The sequence below is a fragment of the Arctopsyche grandis genome, chromosome 1 (assembly GCF_051622035.1).
Source record: "Arctopsyche grandis isolate Sample6627 chromosome 1, ASM5162203v2, whole genome shotgun sequence".
Lineage (NCBI taxonomy): Eukaryota > Metazoa > Arthropoda > Insecta > Trichoptera > Hydropsychidae > Arctopsyche > Arctopsyche grandis.
This window is the reverse complement of record NC_135355.1, coordinates 22,829,431-22,854,963: the sequence shown is the minus strand read 5'-3', so window position 1 is coordinate 22,854,963 and position 25,533 is coordinate 22,829,431. Positions and strand designations below refer to the sequence as shown.

General features: G+C 31.3%; 2 protein-coding genes across 4 annotated transcripts in view; one reads left to right on the top strand and one right to left on the bottom strand.

The window, feature by feature from the left end:
- Positions 1 to 206: 206 nt before the first annotated feature.
- Vps13 (vacuolar protein sorting 13C) lies at positions 207 to 20,189 on the top strand. Its single transcript, XM_077436203.1, has 55 exons — positions 207 to 565; positions 1,052 to 1,138; positions 1,519 to 1,716; positions 1,788 to 2,011; positions 2,173 to 2,308; positions 2,382 to 2,580; positions 2,854 to 3,142; positions 3,219 to 3,333; positions 3,471 to 3,708; positions 3,825 to 3,958; positions 4,040 to 4,163; positions 4,229 to 4,381; positions 4,462 to 4,639; positions 4,804 to 4,997; positions 5,076 to 5,148; positions 5,229 to 5,379; positions 5,473 to 5,735; positions 5,807 to 5,944; positions 6,019 to 6,127; positions 6,208 to 6,434; positions 6,536 to 6,685; positions 6,765 to 7,004; positions 7,084 to 7,296; positions 7,381 to 7,671; positions 7,751 to 8,048; positions 8,121 to 8,299; positions 8,370 to 8,528; positions 8,687 to 8,915; positions 9,124 to 9,270; positions 9,344 to 9,546; positions 9,627 to 9,764; positions 9,844 to 10,038; positions 10,133 to 10,338; positions 10,414 to 10,522; positions 10,625 to 10,804; positions 10,889 to 11,164; positions 11,241 to 11,471; positions 11,554 to 11,769; positions 12,016 to 12,063; positions 13,040 to 13,243; positions 13,326 to 13,463; positions 13,537 to 13,683; positions 13,773 to 13,921; positions 13,997 to 14,128; positions 14,212 to 14,427; positions 14,503 to 14,668; positions 14,741 to 14,957; positions 15,036 to 15,211; positions 15,287 to 15,516; positions 15,591 to 15,786; positions 15,868 to 16,107; positions 16,266 to 16,435; positions 16,506 to 16,632; positions 16,709 to 16,834; positions 16,911 to 20,189. The coding sequence occupies exons 1-55, from the start codon at positions 466 to 468 to the stop codon at positions 17,109 to 17,111; spliced, it is 9,873 nt and encodes a 3,290-aa protein (XP_077292329.1). The 5' UTR covers positions 207 to 465; the 3' UTR covers positions 17,112 to 20,189.
- A 1,521-nt stretch (positions 20,190 to 21,710) lies between these two features.
- jar (Myosin heavy chain 95F jaguar) overlaps positions 21,711 to 25,533 on the bottom strand; it is a 29,485-nt gene continuing 25,662 nt past the window's right edge. Inside the window, exons 18-24 of one of the 3 annotated variants that reach the window (XM_077441534.1) lie at positions 25,366 to 25,503; positions 25,196 to 25,288; positions 24,907 to 24,954; positions 24,076 to 24,196; positions 23,876 to 23,993; positions 23,588 to 23,800; positions 22,002 to 22,320 (exon numbers count right to left, since the gene is read on the bottom strand). In XM_077441534.1, coding sequence (XP_077297660.1) covers positions 22,169 to 22,320; positions 23,588 to 23,800; positions 23,876 to 23,993; positions 24,076 to 24,196; positions 24,907 to 24,954; positions 25,196 to 25,288; positions 25,366 to 25,503 — 883 coding nt within the window. In that variant the 3' untranslated portion in view covers positions 22,002 to 22,168. Of the gene's footprint in view, positions 22,321 to 23,587; positions 23,801 to 23,875; positions 23,994 to 24,075; positions 24,197 to 24,906; positions 24,958 to 25,195; positions 25,289 to 25,365; positions 25,504 to 25,533 lie in introns of all 3 variants that reach the window. The other 2 variants (XM_077441525.1, XM_077441542.1) reach the window with 2 other exon arrangements.

The window sequence follows — 25,533 nt, the reverse complement described above, 5'->3', positions numbered from 1 at the left end:
TGTTAACTCTAAACTTTCTGTAAACTGCACTGGTTATAATTCACGACTAATCAAGACTTATGTCCGAAAGATCAGTATGGATAATTTTCTTAAATGGAAGCGAGGAGCCACTTAAATTTAAATACTGAACGAACGCTAAATAACGATAGATCAATGTATTGCTGAGTTAGTATTGAATAAGTGCTCGGTATTGTCGCATGGATCTTATATTAATTGTCAATTTTGTAATGAGGTGATGGTGATGGTGATGGTGATGGTGATGGTGGATGGTCATAAAAGTGGGTGTTATGTTGTGTTTTCTGTCAAAGTGCGGATGCGGGGTGATGTCAGCGCGCAGTTCAGGGCGGTAGAGTTGACAGTGGTGAGAGGCGACGTAGTCAGTGTCAGTGTCAGTGGCAGAGGCGGAGGTGGAGGTGGAGGCGGAGGCTCAGCTGAACACACTTCAGCTTCGGCCTCTCTTCAGCCATGGTGTTCGAGTCGGTGGTGGCTGACGTCCTCAACCGCTTCTTGGGCGATTACGTTGAAAATCTCGACAGATCGCAACTCAAAATTGGCATATGGGGAGGTAAACATTCGCTCTGCGCACTCATTTTAACACCGCATTGCCCATACTATTTACATATCTTATCATTACGTTTGAAAAAAATGGCATATTTGCTGTCTTTTTACTGCATTTATTCTTAAATACATCTGCGTAGTGTTAACCGATGACTGGGTACAAACATATTTTATTTGTGGTGTATTTTTTTTTCACGTAAGATTTGTTTGATTTCAAATATGGTTGTTAAAACTATTTAAATGCACGTTATTTTGGAGTCTGAAAGGTGACAGATATGGATTGTTCATTTTTTGTTCAAAGTAAACTTTCTCAATATTATGTTAAAATTATTATTTGTTATCGATATATTTACCACATTTTGCTTAGCATATTGTCATTTTTGACAAGTTTGATATGTGTAATTGTGCAACCATCAATATATTATATGTATGCACTATATAATGTACATTTTTTTTTAAATTTCACATCGATGTTTTATTTTTATTTTTTCAGGTGATGTAGTGTTGGAAAATTTAGTGCTGAAACAAAGTGCACTAGATGACCTAGATTTACCTGTACAGACAATCTTTGGACATTTAGGTATGTATTGATTTAGAATGATTAGTCAATTTTATTGTTGACTGTTCTCAATACGAAAAGAATCTCCAATTTTAACATAATTTTTATATAGAATGACCATAAAATCATAAAATTAAGTCTCATAAAAGAATTGGCAGTGATAATATTTATATTATAGCTTTTATGTTGTAACTTGTCTTTCGTTCTTATCAAAATTTGACAAACAAAAGACTATTAAATTTTTTATGTAGATATATTCACATTATTTTATCTATTACGAATTTTTTAACCCTGACATACCAATTGACTCCTTGGCTAGGTATGATTGATTCTAATTGATACTAATTTGAAATGACTCAACCGCGAATATTTCAGTTGATTTAATTTTTTGCACATTTTAGGCAAATTAGTTTTGAAAATACCATGGAAAAATTTGTATGGTGCATCTGTGGAGGCGTCTATAGAGAGATTGTTTCTACTAGTCACACCAAACAGAGAAGTAAAATTTGATCCTGAAAAAGAAGATAAGCTATTACTTCAAAATAAACAAAATGAATTACAGAGAGTAGAAGATGCCAAGAAACGTGAATCACAGAAAGGTAATTTTATTTTTGTTTAAAACAAATATCATGTCAATGTGCTTCTAAAACTGCTTTTGTTTAATTTTCAGATGAACCAAAAGTAGATGATTCTTTCGTTGAAAAACTTGTGACTCAAATAATAAAAAATGTTCAGTTAAACATAAAAGATATACACATTAGATATGAAGATAAAATTACTAATCCAAACTCTCCATTTTCGCTGGGCATTAGTTTGCACAATTTGTCCGTAAATACCACAGACGATAAATGGCGACAAACAGTAGTTGTTGATGCTGTAACAAAAATCTTTAAGGTGTGTAATTATTATTGGTTTTGTTTGTATTAAATTCCATACAAAATTATTCCATTACATGTAATTTGAAATCATATACATACATATGTATATATGTACATATAAACATTATCTCTATAATTTTATTGTACTATTAAGTAATTATGTATCTTTATTTATAGGTGTTGGATTTGGAAGGTTTGGCACTTTATTGGAATCCTTCTTCTTTTTTGTATACAAATTTAACTCGGGAGGAAATGTTAAGGAAATTCCAAGCAGAAATTGCTACAAAATCTGTTCAACCCGATTTTAAATACAGTAAAAGCTTATTTTAAATTCATTTTTATACTGTATTTGTATTTTTCTTATCTCTTAAATGGTGTGTTTTCAGTATTGGGACCAATTAATGCATCAGCAAAACTGAAATTAAATCCGAAACCAGAACAAGATACACCCAAATTTGTCATTCCAAAGTGTGTGCTGAATTTAGATATGGATCGTTTAGCGATCGGAATTACCAAGGCCCAATATCAAGATATTATGAGATTAGCTGATTCTATGGATAGAATGGCAAAAGGAACGCCATATAGGTAAAGTAACTATCATACATGTGAACCTACATATATAATAACAAATCGATAGCTTGGTGCACATATATTGTATATCCATTTTTAATTTGTTTCGCATTTTAAGTTAGCTGGAAAAACTGGCAAAATAAAAATTAATCCAGCATCTATGAACTTAAAATTTGATACAAATTCAAAAATGGACATACAATACATATCTGTGCACCAAACCATTGATATGTAAATCTATATTCACAGTAAAAAGTGAACAACCAAATAATACATTTTTTTGTTTAGACAATATCGTCCTCTTTTAACATCATATCGAGGGAATTATAAAGAGTGGTGGCACTTTGCATATACTTGTATATTAGAAAGTGAAGTAAGACGCAAGAAACGGAATTGGGATTGGAATCATATTTGCAATCATCGCAATATGTGTCGACAATATGCTGTAGCTTATCAAACTAAATTACAGACTGCTAAAAATAAGATTTCCAAAGATGTTCAGTGTCTCTTAGACAATTGTGAAAAGAAAATCGATTTATTCAATCTGGTCGTTATCAGACAACGAATTGAAATGGAGGTAAGCATTTTTATTTTTATTTATCGTCTTTAAATTAGTGTGTATATTTAAATAAAATCTTCAAATATTTTTTTAGGTGGCTAGACTAGGTAAAGCTCAAGAAGAGGCAAAGAAAAACAGGGGCTGGTTTGGCTCTTGGTGGGGTAGTAGTTCTCCTAAAGATGAAGAATTATCAGAAACTACACACATTAGTAAGTTATTTAATATTATTATTGGTTAAAGTGTACATCATATGTAGTATGTACTTTTTCCTTACATATTTTCATGATGGTCTGAAAAATATTACTTTGTAATTAGTTTATTTAATCGTATTATTTATTAATTTTAGTGAAGCAATTTGAGCAAGCTATGACAACGGATGAAAAGTCAAAGTTATTTCAAGCCATTGATTATCAGGAAAATTCTGCACCTACTCATTTGCCAATAGAGTTTGTGGCAACTGAATGTCACTTTTCTTTGGGTTGTTTGGTACTTTGTGTGACAGATGATCATGTCAATGTGCTCACATCGAAATTGAATCACGTGCAAGCGTCTCTAGAGCAACGGCCCAGTGCCAACGCATTAAAGTTAGTATTGGTTAAGATGTATTTTTCCTTTTCCCCTTTAGATGAGTATTTGTTGAAAAAATTGGCTTGTAAAATTGTGCGATGGAGATTTACTTAATTTGCATCGTTTTTGATAGGGTGGTAGTAAGGATGCGAGAATTCACAGTTGCTGGTCTAGAACAAAACAATATGACTCCTCGACTTGTTACTTCGAAGCAGATAACTCCTGGAATAAGCTTGCTTGACGTGATGTTTGAAACTAATCCACTTGGTATTTGACAAGTTTTATATTAAATTTTAATATTTTACATTCATATTAAATTGTTTAATTTAAAATGCAACATTTTCTCAGATTCCTCGTGTGGTCAAAGAATAAAATTAGCCGCCAGACCTCTAGAAGTTGTGTACGATGCGCAGACAATAATTAAAATTGTTGAAATATTTAAACCACCGTCTGAGTCATCTGCTCTATCGCAGTAAGTATTATGTGTAAATATCTAGTTTATTTGTTACACTTACTTAAATGTCATTATTTTCCTAGATTGCAAGCTGCAGCTGAAAGTAAACTTTCAAATCTCAAACAAAAATCTGCCCTTGGTCTTCAGTATGCCGTCAGTCAACATTCTATAGTCGACATTGATATTGATATTTGTTCTTCTTATTTAATTTTTCCTCATAGTGGTATTTACACTGGGTAAATGAATTTTAAAATTGTTGTTTGACACAATAACCCTTTTGGTTTAAGCTTTTAATTTTTATTATATTACCCAACAGGAAAGAGTCCTGTGTTGTTGTCAACCTTGGAGCAGTTAGTGTTAAGTCGGCTCCTCGTTCTGAAAAAGCTTTTGACGTGCATCAACTATTCAAAGCTGGCGCCGATGATGATGAAATCTTAAAACAAGCAATTTTACACTCATACGACAAGTTCATTTTAAAATTGACTGATATGCAGGTATATTTTTGATATACTTGCTATGGAATACCTAAAATCCTTTATACTTAAAATATAATAATATAATTTGGAATAAAATAAATTAAAATATAATATACAATTTAATTTGGAATACTTTAAATCCAAACATCTTTTGAAATCTTTTGTAATAATTTTAATTTTAGGTGGTCATTGCTGACAAAGATGAAGATTGGAACTCTTGCATAGTTGAAAGTGATGTGACTACATTGCATTTGCTACAACCAACTACACTGAAAATAGAAATTGAAAAATGTTTAATAACTGATGATCCAAGACTTCCTAAAATCAAAGTATTTGGCCATTTAACTCAAATTGCTGTCAATGCTTCCGAAGATAGGTGATGAGGATGTAAACTAGCATTTTGTGTATAACGAATATTTATACTAGTGTAATGACATAACTGGTATATTTTCAGATTGATGACAATGTTAGAAATTCTTGTGAGTGTACCTTTTCCAAAAGATGAACAGCAACTATTACCGCTAAAGGTTATTTAATTTTCATTTTTCTGGTACTTATGTATTTGTTTTTGAATGTGCCTTATAAATAATACTAATAATTTTTATAGTCAGCCGAATCGAGATCATCTAGTTTATCTTTATTGAAATATTTTGACCCTGCTGAGAACAAAAAACGTCAAGCTGAAAGAAAGGTTCAACCTTCAGAACAAGATGACTTTGTACAGATGACAGAAATTGAAGCTAATTTCATAATGGATGGTATTATAAAAATGAAATAAATGTATATTGTAATATAATATCGTTTTTTTTTTAATTAAACAATACTAATTATGTTTTATTTGTATTATTTAGAATTCGTTCTCACAGTCATGAGGAAACAAAAACTGGGTGAGAACAAATTACAAATTGAAAACAATGAAAAATTAGCCTCATTTGCACTTACTGGCCTTCAACTTTGCGCTGTTCAAAAGACTCTCATGTTAGAAGCAAGTGCAACTCTAGTTGGTGTAGAATTATCATTGTATCGTAGTTCTTCATCAGAGCCTTTAAAACTTGTTCATACCCCACGATTTAGTGATACAGACCAATATCTTTTTTCAGTAAAATATTGTAATGTAAGTTGAGTCATCCAAATATAATAAGTCATAATATGTTAATTCAATATTTAAATTAACTCAAATTTTAGGTTGACAAAAAATGTCCAGATTTTCATGGTAAACATCGGTCTGTTGAACAATACATTGAATTGGACTTTAGAATTTTACATTTACTACTTCATCAAGAAGGCTTACACGAATTATTAACTGTTGCCAATCAATTTCAGGTTTGTTTTTAATTTTGTAGTTCTAAAATTTTAAATGAGACTGACATTTTGGTTTTTAATAAATTTTGTTTTAGACAAGGCTCAATGCTGTTCAAGGCGAAAAAGACAGAATTGCAACTGCGGGAACTCCTTTATCAACTATACCAGAAGATGAAGAATTACCAACAGCAAAAGCTGCTAAAAGTAAAGCAAATATGAATTACAAAAATTTTGTATAATTATGTTTATTATAAAGCTTATATTGTATGTTTATTATATTGTAGAGTCAAAAAAAAAGAAACCAATTCAAAATGAGACTATCGGTCTTAAAGTCGAAATTTTTATTGAAAAAGTTGGTGTCGAATTTGCTACAGAAAAAAGATCTCTAGCAAAAGTAGCTGTGTTTGGATTTAAATCTAGTTTATCAATGCGAGAATCTTACATGCAAGTTAGCGCTAATCTTCAAGATATTAAAGTTATCGATCAAAATCGAGAAACTATACATACTGAGGTAAATATATGAAATAAGTTAATTAGTACGTAAAATTTTTGCTAAAATACTGGGATTCCTTAGTTAACATATAATTTATTGACATATTTTCTCCTTATTAGATCCTTGGCATAGTTGATGGAGATGCTTTAAATGTCGAGATTGTATTATATAATACGGATATATATCCAAACGATGAAGATATTTCAATTAAAGCAAGAATTAGCTGTGTGCGAATCGTTTTTCTTAATTGGTTTGTTTCTTCGATGCTGGTAAGTAGATTTTAAGTTTAAATGAATAAGAAAAATAATTTTGGTATCTACATATATTTATCATTGATTTTAATTTTAGAATTTCCTCAACAATTTTCAAACGGCACAACAAGCTATAAAAGACGCATCAGCAATGGCTGCAGAATCTGCCAAAGCAAATGTTCAAAATGCTTATGAAAAAGCAACCAAAGTTGCGATGTTTGTTAGTTTAAAAGCTCCCATTGTTATCGCTCCCGAGAATTCAAAAAGTCCTTATGCTGTTATGGTTGATTTTGGAAATATAACCCTAAAAAATAAATTTATAAGCATGAATGTCGATGTAAGTTTTTCGTGTTCTTATTTTCAATAGTCACATATGTGCATATATTTTATTTATTTTGTATGATGAAATTTTTCAGAATAACATGGAAGTGATTGTAGATGAACTGACGTTGGCTTTAGAAAATTTGAAATTATCAAGGGTTAAATTAACCCCCTACATGGATAGTATTAGTAATGAAAAAATGTTATTACAACCAACTTCGTTTAATTTGATTGTCAAAAGAAATCTAACATCGTGGTATGATAAATTACCTGATATTGAGATGTCGGGAAGATTAAAAGCCATAACGGTATATTTTATTTTTTATATTGTATATACGTATATATCTTAACATATTCACTTCTATTTAAATATTTTTTTATTTAACAAATAGGTTATAATAGGAAGCGATGACCTAAAGATGGTTATGAAAATTCTATCTGAAAACTTGACTGAAGGAACACCACAAGTTGAAGCACCTCCTAGCACTGCTCAGAGACCACAATTGAAAACCAGCATGAGTGTTGATTCAAGATCTTCAGTTTTGAAAAAATCGGAAGTAGCTGTGCATATGGCTAAATTAAAAGATATCCCTGAAACTTCAGTAGTTCCAAAAACAGTTATTAAATTTACTTTTACCATGGACAGTTTGACAATTGAAATGATGAATAAAGCATCAGAAAATGTAAGAATTATTGTGTAATTTTAATAGTCAATGAAATCTACATGTAATGTATGTATTATACTAGCTTAAATAATTTCAGAATCAAGTTTTATCACCATTTGGTAGTACTGAAGAAGTTGGTTTAGCTCGATTTAGCTTGTTACTTCTGTCAGTGAAAGGTAAAATGCTTTCAAATAATTGTTTGCAAACTTCTTTATTGCTCGTGGATTGTGTGCTTGACGATACAAGACCCAATCGTAAATCTAAATTGACCCGGTTTATGCAAAGAAAAACTCAGTTTGGAAGTGATGATATCAACAACACATCCCCGGAATCTCCCGAAAAGCTAAGAAGTATGATAGATATAACTTTCACTCAAAAGCAGGATGATATTTTCTGTAAGTTCATGTTTTATCGATGTGCTTATTAAATTTATCGATTTTTTTAATTATTATTTTTTTCTTTTCCAGTGGATGTTCGCATTTTCAGCTTCAGCTTAATTTTATCCATGGATTTTATGATGAAAATTGGTGATTTTGTAACAAGCGGGTTAGCAGCTGTAAGTTCTGAAGCCACACCACAAATTGATAATGTTAAAGTGCATAATGCAGAGGCTGTACTGCAAAATAAACCGAGTGATTCACGGATGGTAATTGCCAGACTACATGCGGCTATTGTCTACGTTTGTTCAAGTGTTTAAAAATCAATTTTTATTTAAGGTTTCTCGCAAGGTATCTAAAATTAGTCAAGAACCATTAAAATCTCAAACTGAAGATAAACCTAAGGGAATGACAACTGTTAATTTGAAAGTTGAAAAACCTGATATTTTGTTGGTTGAATCAATGGATAATAAAGACTGTCAAGCTCTCGTTCTCAATGTGAGTTATTTTTACTTATTTCATGTTCAATCAACTTTTATATGAATCAAATCAATTTCTTGTTTTTAATAAAGTATTTGTCAATTTATAATATATTATGTATGTATTTTTTAATTTCTTAGTTTATGCTAATGAAAAATTAATAATTATTATTTCAGAATGAAATAGAATTTAAAATGCGGATGACTGATGATCAGAAAGTTATGAGTGGCTCTATAAAGCAATTACAGTTGTTTACTTGTAAATATTCAAAGTTGGGTAAACGCGACAGCGGACGTTATTCCGTATTAGTGCCTTGTGATTTAACACTAGCTGCATCAGCTCATTTAAATGCGGGTTGGCATGTGGATTTGGCCGTTACAGATATAAGACTTAATGTTTCACCCGGTATGGTTTTTATAATTGTTTATTTATAATTTCCTTTCTTAATTTTTTTTATTTTAATAAGGTACATTATGATTAATCGGAATGCAACAAATCTAAAATATTTTGACATCTCAATTATGCTAAATTTAATTCAAAGAATTCCAAGATTATACCAAACTAATGGCTACCCGATTATCCAATCACTCAATTGTTTTTTCCTAATGTTTAGCAACCATTGATTTATTAAATCGGGTAATGGCCACAATGACGAAGTCTGATGACGATGCTGTAATTCAACAGCAACCATTTGATATATTCAAAGATTTATGGGATATTAAACAATTCCAACAACATACATATTGGTTTCTCAGAACAGGTAATGGCATATTTAAATTTTAATATTACATAATTTTGTATTATCAAAAATTTATTCAAAATTTACTTCACAGAATTGGCTGAAGATGCTTTGGATGTGTGTGGAGACATGTCGCCCGAGAAGAGTGCAGAGGTTCCAGCAGTGTCTGGAGAGATATGTCTTCTTTCTGCTCCTGTTATTGTGCTATGTATAGAAACTGGTATAGGCAATGATACTATTCCTATGTTGAGTATGCAGGCTTCGTTGGAAGCTCTAATCAAAGATTGGAGCGGACAAGTCAGTTATCTGTCCTTATATATAATTTTTTTAATTGATATATACATACATATGATTCTTAAGCTAATATTGTTATTCAGTTGGATATGGAGTCTACATGGGCAATGCAGGTGTCGTATTATAACAATCATCTTGCCTTATGGGAACCACTTATTGAACCCGTAGAAGTTGTTAAAGACAATCAATATGTCCATATTCCGTGGGAACTAAGAATGCAAGTTAGTATATCCTTTTTACTCGTTTAATAATGGTATTCGTTTCAGAATTATTATTTTTTTTATAAATTTTGTTTTTTAGGTACATATGAACAAGAATGCTAATAATCAAGAAGGTTTTGCTAGTGTTGCTTCACTCTCACCAACTGCAGAAACATCACCTACTGCAATTGGAGATAATGTTGATGGGGAAATGAATCTTCCACAACCAAATCTTTCTGTACAAATTAGTAGTTCAGAAACATTGGAATTAACAGTAACAAATACGGCCCTACAAGTATGACTTTATTATGAATATATTATCAAAGAAATCCTACCTTATAATCTACATACATATGTACTAATTTTGATTTCTTTTAAAATTGTTTTAGGTTCTTTCACAACTCGGTAAATCATTTTCAAGCGCTGTTCAAGGTGATTTACAAACTAAACCAACTGAAGGAACGTCTCCATATCTCGTCAAAAATGATACTGGGTTAACAGTTATATTGCTCTTGGAAAAAGACCCATTTATTATATACGAATCTGGGGAAAATGATAGCAGTCAACAAAAAATCAATGCACCCTCAATGTATAAGTAAGTATATTTTAAGTTTCGAGTTTTTATTTATTTTATATATTTTATTCATATTCGTTTTTGTGAATGTTATAGAGACGTTATGTTGGAACATGGAGCGTCAGTTTCTTTACAATTGAAGTCAGGTTTGGTGAAAGCCACAGGTCTAAATGAACGATTACCAGAATGGAAATTACATGTGAAGGTAGAATAAGACATACATATTTGACGTTCATAAAATTTGGATACTATTTATTGTACTTCTTTATGAAATTTTACTTCTTATTATTACATAATGTGTTTACAGATTGTTGAACTAGATTATGAATTATGTCTTCCTGTGGTGAAAGCTGATAAACGATATTTTCCTCTTAAAAATTATCCCGTTGCCAACAAAGCTTCTGCTGTTAATGATAGCCACGGTATAATATCAGAGGTGGTTGTGGTTGAAGGAACTATTCAAATTAATCTTAGCAGTGTTATTCAGGTTTTTAAAAATATATTATTTTATAATCTATTGCACCTGTATGTACCAAAAAATTAAGTTTATTTTATCTTTATCCAATAATAGGTTATTAATCACTTATCTGTGCCCGTGAGAGTGTATTTTATGACAGTAACTGGAAATGATGCAGAGTCTCTCGGTGATGTTGAACCAAAAGGAGTTATGAATCTTCCATTACGTGCTGTTTACACACCTACAAGCGAAATCTTCTTCTCCGTTGAAGGATATACAGTATCGGTTGTTCCGTTTGTTTGGAGAGATTTGCAAAGATCTTTGAAGCAAACTAAATTATTGAAATGTGATTCGCGGAATAGAAATCAAAAAGATAAATTCTTCATGAAGGTATGTGTGCTAAGTTAAAAAAAAAAGATTGAATACCATGTTTGAACAAAATAACTAATTACGAAATATGTTTTAGGCGGTGGGTGTGATGGAACAAGTGTTCCTTGCTGACACCTCTCGTCACACAATGGTGTCTGCTTGTTATAACATATATTTGAGACCAGCTGTAGTTTTACAAAATACGCTTCCTGTAGACATAATCGTTTCACCACAAGGGATTCAAAAACCGCTGGAGCAAATAGTTAAACCTGGAGCTACTTTACATTTACCGCAAGTTCAACCTGGTGATACTTCAATTGTTGTCATGGTAATTATTATATTATATTTAAATTTCAGTTTATCAAATCGCTTTTATAGTTTTAACATTATGATTAAATGATATGATTTAGTTACCTTCATATTTGGAAAAATGCTGGGTATGTACAAGCGAAATTCCAGAAAATGCCCCAGAATTTGCAGTTTGGTCATTTGATTCTTATGACAGTACTATGAAGATGACTTTAGATCTGGGAATGCATTGCACCGAAGTTAATGGAAGCCAACATTTTTCACTCTATTGTCCATTTTGGATGCTCAACAAGACTGGTCTCCCATTGGCTTATAGGGTATGATATATTATCTTTAAATTGTGAAAAGTCAATTTTATGTATATACATATGTATATATATATATATATATATATATATATATATATATATATATATATATATATATATATATATATACATATATTGTCTTTGGGTTTTGTGTAATAATATGTATGTAAGCGATTTTCAACTGTAAAGTTAGTTTGGTTTTTCCGCTAATGTAAAAGTTTTTTATGCATAGAACTGAATTATACTTTATTACAGAAATCTCGGAAAAATGAACGAAGTGATTCAAGTGACAGTCCTTGTAAGGTACATCCGTTGTGATCAATAGTAATGCTTGATTATTTTGAGTATATCTTGCATTTTAGGTCTTGCTTTCTTTTATATTTACATACATTTTCAGCTATGGCTTATTTGTTTTTAACATAGACCCCACTATTTTCATTTACATATTTTATTTGAGGTACACGTTTATTCAAAGTTACATTGCAATTATTTAAAGTAATTTGAACATTTTATAAAATATTGCATGAGTATATTTCCTTTTTATATTTTCTATATTTTATTTGAAATATTTATCATATATTTTAGTTTTATAAATAAATGTATGTAATATATCTTAGATTATTTTTAATGTGGGGGTCAATCTCTTTCTTTATAATTAAAATGGTTGGTAATTGTATAATAACATTCTAATATCGAGATGAGCCTTCACATTTGAGTAAAATGTAATATGTATTAGTTATTATAAATTACATTATAGAAATATACATATTTGTAAAATAGCTCAGTAGTTAGCGTATAATGCTAACGATTGAGGGGTCACGAGTTTGAGCTCTGATCTAGTGTTGCTGGCCACACCTCGGATATGTGACTCTAGATCGATCGTTTCCTATCAAAGTTTGCCAATTTAACTGATTTCAATGTAGAAACGGTTCCTAAAAAATTGGCCACCTACCCTCATCTGTCACCATTGCTTGAATATAATTTCAAATTTATAATCTATAAATTTGTATATGTACAAGTTTAATACCATAGATGTTGCCTTGGGTCAATTCCATAATGACACTATGGTAAAAATAAAATATAAATAACGCGCTTGGTGTATTAAACGGTCATATATTAACTATTGGAAATTGGGTATTTGTGTTTACCTTTTTAAAACAAGCATTTAATATATGATGGTGATGGAGCATATTTATAAGACTTGATTATAATGTTAACATATTTTTGTATTCTTTTTTATTCCATATTTATCTTTAAATTTTTTTCTTCAATATTTTAGAGTTCAGAGGAATTGAGTAATGTTTTATATCATCCAGCGGATTATAAGGAACCTATACTATTTTCATTCCGCGCTAAAAATTTCTTTGGCAAAAAGAAAGCTTCGATTCGTATTGAAAATGGTGACTGGTCTGAAAAGTTTTCACTTGATGTACCTGGTAGCTCCGGAGTAGTCGTTTGCAACACTGGCGGTCGAGTTTATCAAGTACTAATTTCATACATTGTTAATTTTATTGTATTTCAAATTATCTGTAATAAATATTCAAATAACAAATTGTTTCTAATAGGTTGGAGTTTCCAATACATTGACATATAATAGCTTGACAAAACAGGTAACATTCACACCATACTTTCTACTTATCAACAATGCGCCGTTTATTATTGAATGCCAAGAAGTTGACCGACCGGGTGATCAATATGTGAAGGTAAATGATGTGCTTCGAGTATTAAAAACATAAAATTGCATTGTGTATGCATTTAAACACCATTTCTTTTTAGATCGAAGCCAATTCTAGTAAAGCCTTTTGGCCAAAATCTGAAAAAAGTGATAAATTGATGAGGTTGAAAGTTGCTGATAACCCAGCTGTCAGTGCCCCTTTCATCTATACTGATCAACATACATCACTTTTAAGATTATATAATCAGGTAATACATACATATTTTATTTTGATGATATTTCTGGCTTTATGTGTAATATATTATATTTATTCATTGTGTGTGTGTGTGTGTTTTAGTATGGAGGAATAAATGTAGAAACACTGATAACTGAAGGAGGTGTTTATGTTACTCTTGGACAGTATCGTCCCGGTCTTGCTCCGGCTCTTATAATCAATCATACGACTTATCCTATCAGTGTGTGGGAGAAAGAAAGCATTAATATAAAGTAAACAGATCGTTTGTGTATTCGTAATTTACTAACTTAATTTTTTGTATTAATGGTGTTCCTTTATATTCACAGAAAAGTGTTGGGTATGCATAGTTTGATGTATACTTGGGAAAATCCTGCAGGTCCACGTGTCATAATATGTGAAGGATTTAAGAAGAAAGAGGTAGAAAATGATTTAAGAAAAGATGGTCTCGGCGATTTTATGTATGTTTGGGCTTTTTCAGATTGATTCAGCTATTATTTTTAAAACGTAATTTACATATGTATATTTTTAAAATATATTATAGGGTTGGCAATGATACTCGGGTGTATTGGGTATCATTTTTAGACGGGATGCAGAGAATTTTACTGTTTACAGCTGATGTTTTATTAGCTCATGGTGCACATACTGCTGGAGAATCCGGCATAATTAACACTGAAGTGACAATTTCCATGCACGGAATGGGATTATCTTTGGTAAACAATCTTGTGCGACAGGAAATTTTGTATTTAAGTATAGCCAGGTATGATGAACATGCACTATTTTTCAATAAAATACGTTTGTTTGTGTATTCAAATGTTTTATTTTGTCGTTATAGTTCAGGTATAATTTGGGAACAGTCTAAACATGGATCGCGCCGCTTTAAATCGCTTAGTATCAGGGATACTGGACTTTTTGAAGATGCGTATCAACGGTTTCAAGCCGAATGCGATGTTGCCAAACATACAGTTCCGGGAAGAGCACTTATAGATACAAAAACTGAGGCAATTGTGTATCTCTTTTTACAAATTATATTGTTTGAATTTTATATTTAAATTATATAATTGATTAAATAGGTTGACTTCGAAACAATGGAAATGTTGAGACCACAGAAACGAAGATTACGACGTACTCTGCAACCTGGATTGTGGGTTCAATGGGGTGGCGGTACACATAAGACACAATTGCATGCACGCTTACATCGCTTACAAGCCGATCAACAGCTGCCAGCTCCAACATTCCCTGTTGTACTTGCTCCTGTACCACCTCCACGTAGTGTAGCATCATCTCAAGGTCTATATTGTAGTGGTATTTTTCATTGATATATGTAATTTTATAATGCATATTTAAATTGCTTTGTTTTTGTTTTAGCAATAAAACCTTTTGCTGAACTTTGCGTTGTTGAAAGAATCATGGAACATACGCAAGTTAAACAATATAAATACTTTAAAATCCTAATCCAAGAATTCCACGTTAAAATTGATATGGGTCTTATAAATGCACTTATGGGAATGTTTCCTCAAGAAGAAATATCTGAAAACGTTGCGGTAAGCAAAAAATAAACTTCCTGAATTTTTTGAGATTGAAACTTTTTATTAATATACGTTTGTATTGATTTGTAGGCAGAACGTTTTGCACTTGACTTGGAAGCAGCTGGCAGACCACTTGAGTCAGTTGTCGCTGCTGGAGCAGCATCCGATATGAAACATTTCTACGATCAGTTACATCTGTCTCCTCTCAAAGTACATGTTTCATTCTCTTTGGGTGGAGCGACCCAATTGCCAACATTTGTCGGCACATTACTTCAAGGACTCGGTGTTACTCTTACAGATATGAATGATGTTATCTTCAAGTGTGTACTTTAAAATTATCATACTAATATTTTTGATTGAAAAATTGCGACAAATGTTTTTTGCGTGTTTTAAGGTTGGCGTATTATGAAAGGAAATATGAATTTTTATCCCAGAAAGAGTTGATTTCTACGGCGACAAAACATTACACTGGCCAAGCGTTGAAACAATTGTACGTGCTTGTTTTGGGACTAGACGTTATTGGCAATCCATATGGTTTAGTTATAGGCATCACAAAAGGAGTTGAAGATTTGTTTTATGAACCGTTTCAGGTTGATACTATTAAAAAAAACAATGTTTTTTATTTATTTTGAAAATATCTACAATAATATAACAATTATAATTAATTTTAGGGAGCCATCCAAGGTCCAGGTGAATTTGCTGAGGGTCTTTTATTGGGGATGCGTTCTTTAGTTGGGCATACTGTTGGTGGAGCAGCAGGTGCTGTGTCAAGAATTGCTGGAGCTATGGGTCATGGATTGGCTGCCTTATCATTGGATGAGGAATATCAACGTAAACGAAGAGATAACATTAACAAACCTCCGGCCAATTTGCAAGAGGGCATTGCTCGCAGTGGCAAAGGTCTTTTCATGGCAAGTTTTCATTTATTTCGATTAAAAATATGTATTCATTACTGGAGAACTCATCTCTGGATCTTTGTGTTCAAAATCACATTATGATCTTTCCTGTAGATTTCCACTGTACTCGGTACCAATGCAGTCATATTTATTCTTTATTTTATTATTTTTAGGGCGTGGTTGATGGTGTAACAGGTGTGTTTACTAAGCCTATATCTGGAGCTCGTGAAGAAGGAGTCGGTGGCTTTTTCAAAGGCTTGGGTAAAGGTGCCGTTGGTCTTGTGGCTCGTCCCACTGCTGGAGTTGTAGATTTTGCATCTGGCTCCTTAGACGCTGTTAAACGGTAAACTGTTACTATTAAATACACACTCTAGTTATGTTCGAAATTGTATTAACGTTTGGCTCATATTTAGGGCAGCTGATATGTCATCCGAAATTACAAGATACCGTCCACCCCGTTGGTTAGAAGCTGATGGACTTGTACGTCCATATTCACGACGAAGTGCCGAAGGATTCAAACTTTTGAGGGATTTAGACAAGGTAGTTTTGCCGTTTATAAGTTAATTGAAATTGAAATAAAAACATTATATTGATCGTTTATTTATGTGTAATTCAGGGTAAATATATAGCGACCGATGTTTACGAAATTCATTTGTGGGTCATACAATTGAAAGAAGTCGTGCTTTGCACTGATAAAAGAATAGCATATGTAGAAAAGAATAATGTGTTTGGTGGTTGGCAGGTGGGATATTAATGACTGTATTTTAATTGCATTTGAAAGTATGTACATATGTATCGACGACATTGTTTATTTTTAGGTTGTTTGGTCATACACGTGGCAAGAGCTTCCTAACGTGCCGACTGTTGTCGATAAGGGCGTCTTAGTACCCGTAGCTGATGGCAAAAAGAAAGGATTGTTTGGTAGTTCTACTTCGGGTAAACTTATATTACTCCATGAGCCATCACAAAGGAAATATTTGGTCTCGGAGTGTGAGCGGCTCATTCGTAACGTTTGTTGACATGAGGAACCTGCCTCGGATGACCGGCTTTTTTCAGTCGGCTTATATGCACTGTCTCAAATCAGCTGGCTGCCGTGGCACAAGCTAACTGCTTACAGCGTTCGCGTCGCTTTAATGCGCATCGCTTATTTTTTTAACTTTCACCACATTGAAACTTTTAGAATGTCGTTTTAATATTTGCACTGTTATTTTTTATTAATATTGCTTGGAATTTTCATCGGATTTACAGTAAGAGATGTTTTTGTAAAATTTTGTGTCAACCGTTGATACTTAATTTTTTTTAGACGTGTCCACAATGCACAATGAAGAGTATGAGCATTTATTTTAATAATCAAATTGGACTCCTTATGGTTTAGTTTATTTTTCAGTCATATATTTCGCATTTATTTTTAAATAATATTTTAAATTCATACACAAATGTCTCTGTTTTTTTTTTATTCTAAGATTATATCATTCTGTTTAAAATAGAAACAGTATTTTCCAGTACAACAAAGAACAATGAAAATATTTTCACCATGATGACTAAAGTCATAATTGATTAGCTCTGTCTTCCAGTATTATTGTTTTATTTTATTGTCAATATTTCACAATACAGTTACTTCATTTTAGACTTACCATTTGAGGCTTTGGTTGTTCATGTTTCATTAAATTGAAAAAGAAAGGGTAAAACCTACTACATATGTAAGTGTTTTCCGTCAGTTTCGTTTGTCAGAATCTATTCTGTCTACAGCGCAAGGCGTTAACTTTTATTATTAAAAACACATCAATGATGACCTTTTCACGTCACTGGTAACAAAAAACTGAATGAGAAAACACTATTTGGAAAAATATACTTAAATATGTATAAAACTAATACTAATTTAATACTGGCTATGTAATATTAGATTTTCTACTACGATTTAATAATGTGATATTTTCGTTTCATTCTACATATTCTACGTATGTATTTATAATTGTATCCCAAGTGTTATGTCTAGTCTTCGTTGTGTGTAACAATAAATTTATTACGTACTTTGTAAGTTGAATATCAATAAAAACGTTTTTGTTTTTGAACCGATGAAAAAAGTGGTCTCTTCAGAGGAATAGCTTATTACGATAATTTTCACATTAGTAAATAGTTACTGTTTAAGGAGATCATTATTGAAAGGAATAAAAAATATAATTGAGTTTATTTTTTGTAGTATGCATATTTTATTAGCTTTGTTGTTTGTATTTAATGTTATATAAAATATACAAAGTATGGAATACAACAATTAGAGGTTCGTTTATATCAGTACAGCTCGAGCCAACAATTGCACGTAAACAGCAGTACGAAAAATATTCTTAAGTATATTCTATATGGACACATTCATATCTTGTAATGTGTATGTGACGTATCCGTAACAGCAAGAACCGACACGATCTATTCATATTATACAGCAGTACATGTTAGAAACGTATCACTGTGGAAACATTCACGCATGACGTGACGTCATAGTGGCGAGTGCACCCGTACTAACGAAAGGGCATATAAATATTTTCAGAAACGTCATATTGTGACAGTATTTATGTAACTCTGTAATATATGTCTAATCCCATTTTGCCTTGCACTTGTCCAAAATAAGCATGAATGTGCCGAAAATGGGTGGTGCTGTTTAGTATGAATAGAAATAGTATTTTCCGTGCAATTTGTGCCGAGCTGTTGACCTGCAGTGCTGGATAATATAATATAAGCAGACCGTAAAGGGGACCGATTACATTAAATTGAATAAATATTTATTGAACAGTTTTCGACTGTTAGTGTGAGGTTAGATATTTTAACAGTTGTTTGATAATTATGTTGTAATATATGTGTATATCGTAGCACATACATCTATATGTATGTATATTATTACTTATTATACATATAATAATCTTGTCACTTGATTTTTTGTTTATTTCAATATTGTTAAGGTGGGGAAATAGGTAACAGCAATTTTTTAAATAAGTAACTTAAAATTATAAAAGTTGCAGGTTTAACCGGGTCTTGTTTCTTGTTATGGTTCCCTTCTTGTATATATGTACATAATACATATATAATTTTCAATCTTTATCCTTAAAACTTTGGTTCAACAAGTGAAAAGTTATAAAACAACTGTTATTTATGGCTTCACCTTGGAAAGTTATAAGAATACATATATGATTCCCATTTATATGATAATTGTTTGTTCATAAATGCTTAAATATTGTACATCCATATAATGAATGTATTGTCAATTTATAAATATATATATGTACAACAATCTTAAGAGTGTGATGTGTCTTAATTAATTATATTGTTGTAATAATAGTTAAATCATATTGTTGTTTTCACTGCATACATTTGTATACCTTTATATCAGGGGTCACCAAACTATGGTGTGTAGGCCAGAATGTGTAACGAATTTATAAAATACCAAAAATGGTCAACAATAACACTAGTAAATTTCTAGAATGTCTGACCCGATTCAGTTCTCATAGTACTTATTTTTTTTTTATTTGGCCCCCATTTTAAAAAAGTTTAGAGCCCTCTATTTCATATGATAAATTTTGGGTATAATATTTAAAATATATATGCAATCGATTCCTAATTACCATATATTTTTTTAATACAAAAATGTACATGTACTGTAACTATTCCAATCCGATACTCAAAGATGCATCATACTTTTGAGATTTTTTTGCATTATTTGACCAATATTTAAATAAGCCTTATGAGGTCTAAACTGAGTTAATCTATCTAAATCGTTATTAGTCAAATTTGGCTTAATTAAAAAAAAAAACGCTTTAAAATTATAATGCTGTTTTAATTTCAATGAGCAATTGCATAATTATACTTTTTTTTGTTTAAAATTATGTACGATATTAAAATATATAATATTTCCATTCTAAAAAATCACAGCTATTGGTCTATTGAAAATTTTGCTAATTGGTCACAATTTTGTGTAATACTTTTCTTATTTTTGCTATACCTAATACAGCATCAGTGCTTTACTATCATTATATTTTATCAAACTTTATATGCTATGATCTTGACTTCAGTTGTATTATATGTTAAATAAAATAATATTTGTTTTTGTATTCTGTCATTTATTTTTAACATCTTGCAGGGCTTCTGATTAATTGCGAACTCATACAAGACATACCATTTTTAATTACAATTACACTTTAAACTACTACTGACAGAGAAATGTTATAATAACATTTCTCTATTTAATAAAAAAAAAACAAACGAATATTCAGAAAAACTTAAATAAAATAAAACTATTCAAAATGTTTAGTATTAGATTTGCCATGTTTAAACGGTTTATATTGTTGCGTAGGGGTGGGTGGAGGATCCAAGTAAAGGCCAACAGTCGTTTCACAGCATTTATTGATGATTAAGGAGATACACGCACTGGCAGTGCTCAGTCCAGAATGCAATTATATCGCCTAAGTATCGCCTTATAAGGGATAGATCTCTCAGGACATCTTCGACGTCTACCTGTTGTTATGGTCACGTACGGATATGTCTTCCCACGACATTCGCTCCCACGGTACAGGTCAATTCTGGGAAGTGCAATCATTGTTTAGCTTACTGACACTTAGCCTGTCGCTAATCCTTAAAACCACTTATACCGGTCACACGGTCTGTCAGGACGCTACCCAGCCTAATCCGATCGCAATTACTCGGCGGCTCTTTTTAGTATACGTAACAATATTACAAAAACCGAGTGAAGCCGTGTAATACCACTAGTAATTTATAAATTAAATATGCTAAACCATATTTGGCGCTTTGGGACAACTTGAAATGGCACTATGGTAAGAATATAAATTATATCTAAAAAAGTCAGTGGAGGAATTAAAGGTTAATTTACTAACAAAACAATAAATAAATGGTTGTATTTGTAACAGGATATTTATTTTTCTAAACGATTTTAAAAGGCAAAATCGAATGTTTGCATTATGTTATTGTTATAACAATACATATTATAAATTAAAAAGAAACGTTTAAATAAATACATTATATAATTATTACAATAAATCTTACGAAATAGGAATGAAAATCAGTAACATAATTATTTTATGAATGTCATTTAGTTTTATGCAGTTATGCTTTGTGTGGTTATGTGTCAATATCATACATATGTATGATGCAACAACACATGTGGAAATCTATGAATGTTCATTTCACCACAAATATATTATACCATAATAGTCTAAAACTCTACATTGCACAGTATTCAAAACATGGAATGCAATTAAAATAATAGTTAACATTACTGAATTCAAATATCTTAAATAATATAGATATGCTTCAGTCAAAATTGTTATTCAAAAGATGTCTATGTTATTACGCATGCAAAATACATTCACATCATGTGAAAATAATGACTAAAATAATAATTTTATATATGTTTTTATGTATTGAATGGTAACCAACCGGTTCATTTACTGTTCAATATTATATATATATATATATATATATATATATATATATATATATATATATATATATATATATATATATATATATATATATATATATATATATATATATATATATATATATATATATATATATATATATATATAATTCTTTAATATAATAAACAAAGCTAACACACGAAGCTCACATATCTATGCTAATAATAATACAATTTACATATCAAAGTTGCAAGAATCAGGCGAAAATTCAATTTACACATTACTTCAATCATGTGTTTACTGAAATTTCTGCAAAGTCTTGTAAAAATTGTGCTAATTTTTAATAATCAATTTATTTTGAAAATAATCTATCCTCAAACCCGGTCAGTATTATATTATTTAAATATAAATAAAGAATGTCAGACTTTAGTAAATTTACAAACACATGATTGATGATTATGTGTATTTATTATTAAAAATAGAAATATGTAGTTTCACCAATAATTTATTTGTAATTTACATACAATTGTTATATAAAATTCATGGTGTTAACTTAAAGTGATCTTATAGAACATTTTCATGTTATATATGTATGTATATTATAACGTATAAATTTATATATACATCAATTAAATATTAAGGGCAATAATCTTCTACTTGCGGCGATCGGAAGGACTTGCATAGGAAGCACCGCCATGCCTCTCCCATTCACGTACAAAGTCCTGTTCAAGAATTTCCGCCCCCCTTTTACGTGTCAAACCAGTTTCGTCGAGACTTAGTTCACACATCTGCATATCATCCACACCTACCAAAAAACTCACATATAATATACAAATACGTACATATGTATGTACATGCATAAAAAGCGATTAGTATCTAGAAAATGAAGACTTTGGGTATGAAGAAATACTCATAAACAAATTAAATTGAACTACAAAATATATGTAGCATTGTGTCATATAGTCATTTTTTGACGATAATGTCACTCGGGTGAGATCAGCACGTTGTCAAACATTATCCATCAATTTTCTTAGCATAGACTCTGAAATTCAGCTCGGATGCTATCCTTCAATTCCTAATCGATGAGCATACACGTCTCTCTTCCAAAAGCCCCACAGGAAGAAGTCACACACTGACAAATCATGGCGAATGATTTGTATTGAATCACATGGCCCAGCATGCCTAGGTGGACTACAGCTGTAATGGGCGTATCCTTGTGTCATTGTTAATTCGAAAAGATTTTATTATTTCGACAAATTTCTCATACATTTCTTCAAATATAGGAATCACCGTTATCGATCACTGCCAAACCGATGTAAAGAGGGTTGTATACCCGAAACCTTTATTTTGCTGCCGTTCCTTTCTTCGATATATATGTACATATATTGAGTGAATGCGATAGTTGCGTTTCGACCAGATAATACCTATTTTAAATCGACAAAATCGAGGTTTCGTATTATCCAGTTTTCTCCTCCGAAACTGGACCAATTTAAAAAAAAATTTCATCATCGGTATGAGAAAGATATTTTCTGTTTGTGTGCTCGTATTTTTTTAAAAATCAACCGTTAAATAAGCACGCTGGACTCTTTTCGTGGGTGTAAAAAAGAGGCGATTTTATAGATGTTTGGCGGCTCCTAGCTCCTATAAAAAATAACTAATAAAAAAAATAAGACCAGAGAAACATGCCTATGGTGGATTTCCATAGCATATTAAAAAATAAGTTCTCTAGTGCCATAATTGAGGAAGGGAGAAGTGTAATACGTTTGTATGGACAAAGCGCTGGTGTCCAGCCCTCTTAACACAAGGATAAAATATTACCAAAAACACTCCAGGTTCACCATAGCATAGATCAGGCGTGCTAGAATTTTTTTTAACATTTCAACTTGTTTTCAAAACCATTTCATAATTTCAGATTATGCCGAGGAAAATGATGGATTATGTCTGACGTGTTGATGTATAGTAGATCTCATCTCCAAAAATTGACTTATGCTTTCGAATATTTACTTCTCGAAGTGTTCATTTTAAGACACTACTCGTATAATTGTTTCTGTCCCAACGGACTAAATCTTAACCTGCACTAAGTAAAACTGGTGATTTGTCAGGATGCAGTTCCATTTGCCTAGCGACAAACTGCCCATCGAAATGAGCATACCACCACCCCTTTCTCTCGCCAGTTTGAGTATCTTTACCATCAGTGTCGACTTGTGGTCGAACAAATGGAATTTTGAAATATCGATGTTGTGCAGTGGGTGCTCCCGCTTTCTGTTGGACCCTCGGAACTTTAGCTATAAACATAACATGTCAAAATTAAATACTGTTGAGTTTACATATATAATATAAAGTTGATTTTTGGTAATAACCTGCTTCCATCACCGAGCGTGGAGCACGCTCAGACTCTGCCATAGTGGTACGTTTTTGTTTCCCTGCCTTCCAAGCATGATAAACTTTTAATCTTCGATGGAATTCATGACGGCATGCCTGAAAATGATTAATGTATTGGCAAATTTTTTTCGACTGTTAACGTTTGATAAATTAGTGACAAACTTAACTATGAACTTACTTCAAGCAATTCTATATCACATGATGTATTAATTGTATCACGGAGCTCTGAATATTTCCATTTTGATAAATCAAACTTTTGATTCTCTTGCATGGCTTGTTGCATCCTAACTTTTTCAGACCTGAAAAGTAGAATGCTATTTAAATCGGTGGATGAAACACATATATTGTGCTGCAAGTTCAAAATATTAAATACATTCATATTTAAATTTGAAAAAGAAACATCACAAAAAAAAAAAAAACAGGTGAAGTTTAAAATATATTTCTTCATTTGTTTAAAATTCGTCGATAATAATATCAACACATTGAATTTTGAACTTGCAGATTTTCAATGATGCCAAATTTGAAATACATATGTACTAAATAATGATTAGCGTTTCTACACACAAACCTAGAATTAAATTTAATGACATTTTCTAGTAATCCATTGTTGTTTGTGTTAAAAAAAATGGTCATTCTAGGGTATAAAATACATAATATTATACGTGTTACGAAAAAAATATAATCATTTAGGTTAATATGATTAGTATATTAGGTAGACAGTGCCAGAATTATCAATATTATATATATGTATGTATGCATGTCGAAACAATCACTCAGTTTTGAATATTACACATACATATATGTATAATATTAATTTATACAAATAGTGTAAAATCATGCAAAAGACATACATATGTAGGTTAAGGCAAAATATAATAATATAAAACGTGCGCATAGCTACTTGCATCTATTAAGCGTTTTTAAAATGCATTAGTGTGTTGATAGAAAAAAGTTTTAGTAAAATGTGCCAAGCTTGCCAAATACGTTTAGAGTGAGCTTGCTAGTGTACCTGTTTAATTTATTATCTCCATTTAAGGTCCCGTCATAGTTCGGATAGCTGCTGGGAATATTTTCACAAAAATTATTTTTGATGTAAACAAACAAAAAGACACGTGAAAAGAAGCTATTGAACAAATTTTTAGTTATGTTCCTTGTCTGTTTCAGAATTTTTATATACATATATAATATACAAATCGGAAGATCTTGTCTAATTTACAGTGAGATTTTTATGTTTTTGAATTGTGTCTAGATTCAATCAAATAACTGGCACAATAACACTAAAATATATTATTTTATACCTTCGTAGTTGTGGCGGAGATCCTTCAACATGACCGTTTGTTTCTTTTGCTAGCCTTACTGCCATATCATGATCTTGTCTCTCTTGATCCAATCTAAAAATATTAAATATTGGAATATTATAGTAGGAAAGTGACAGTAAATAAACAAAATTTAGCAATATAAAATAAACCTTTCTCTGTCATCTCTTTCATCTTTGGCGGCTTGATCAAGTTGTTCCTGTAACTTTTTGGCAACTAATTTGTCTTCCTCTTCTTGCCGCAGTCTCTCTGCTTCTTCGGCCTTTCTTCGTAATTCCATTTCTATTTTACTGCATATTAAATAAAATAGATTTTAAAAT

What these genes read in the sequence shown, in the direction of transcription:
- Vps13 (XM_077436203.1), top strand. Translation starts at nt 466, where the DNA reads ATGGTGTTCGAGTCGGTGGTGGCTGACGTCCTCAACCGCTTCTTGGGC. An exon ending in CTGTAACAAAAATCTTTAAG is followed by an intron (nt 2,012 to 2,172) that starts GTGTGTAATTAT and finishes CTTTATTTATAG; the next exon opens with GTGTTGGATTTGGAAGGTTT. An exon ending in GTTTGAAACTAATCCACTTG is followed by an intron (nt 3,959 to 4,039) that starts GTATTTGACAAG and finishes ACATTTTCTCAG; the next exon opens with ATTCCTCGTGTGGTCAAAGA.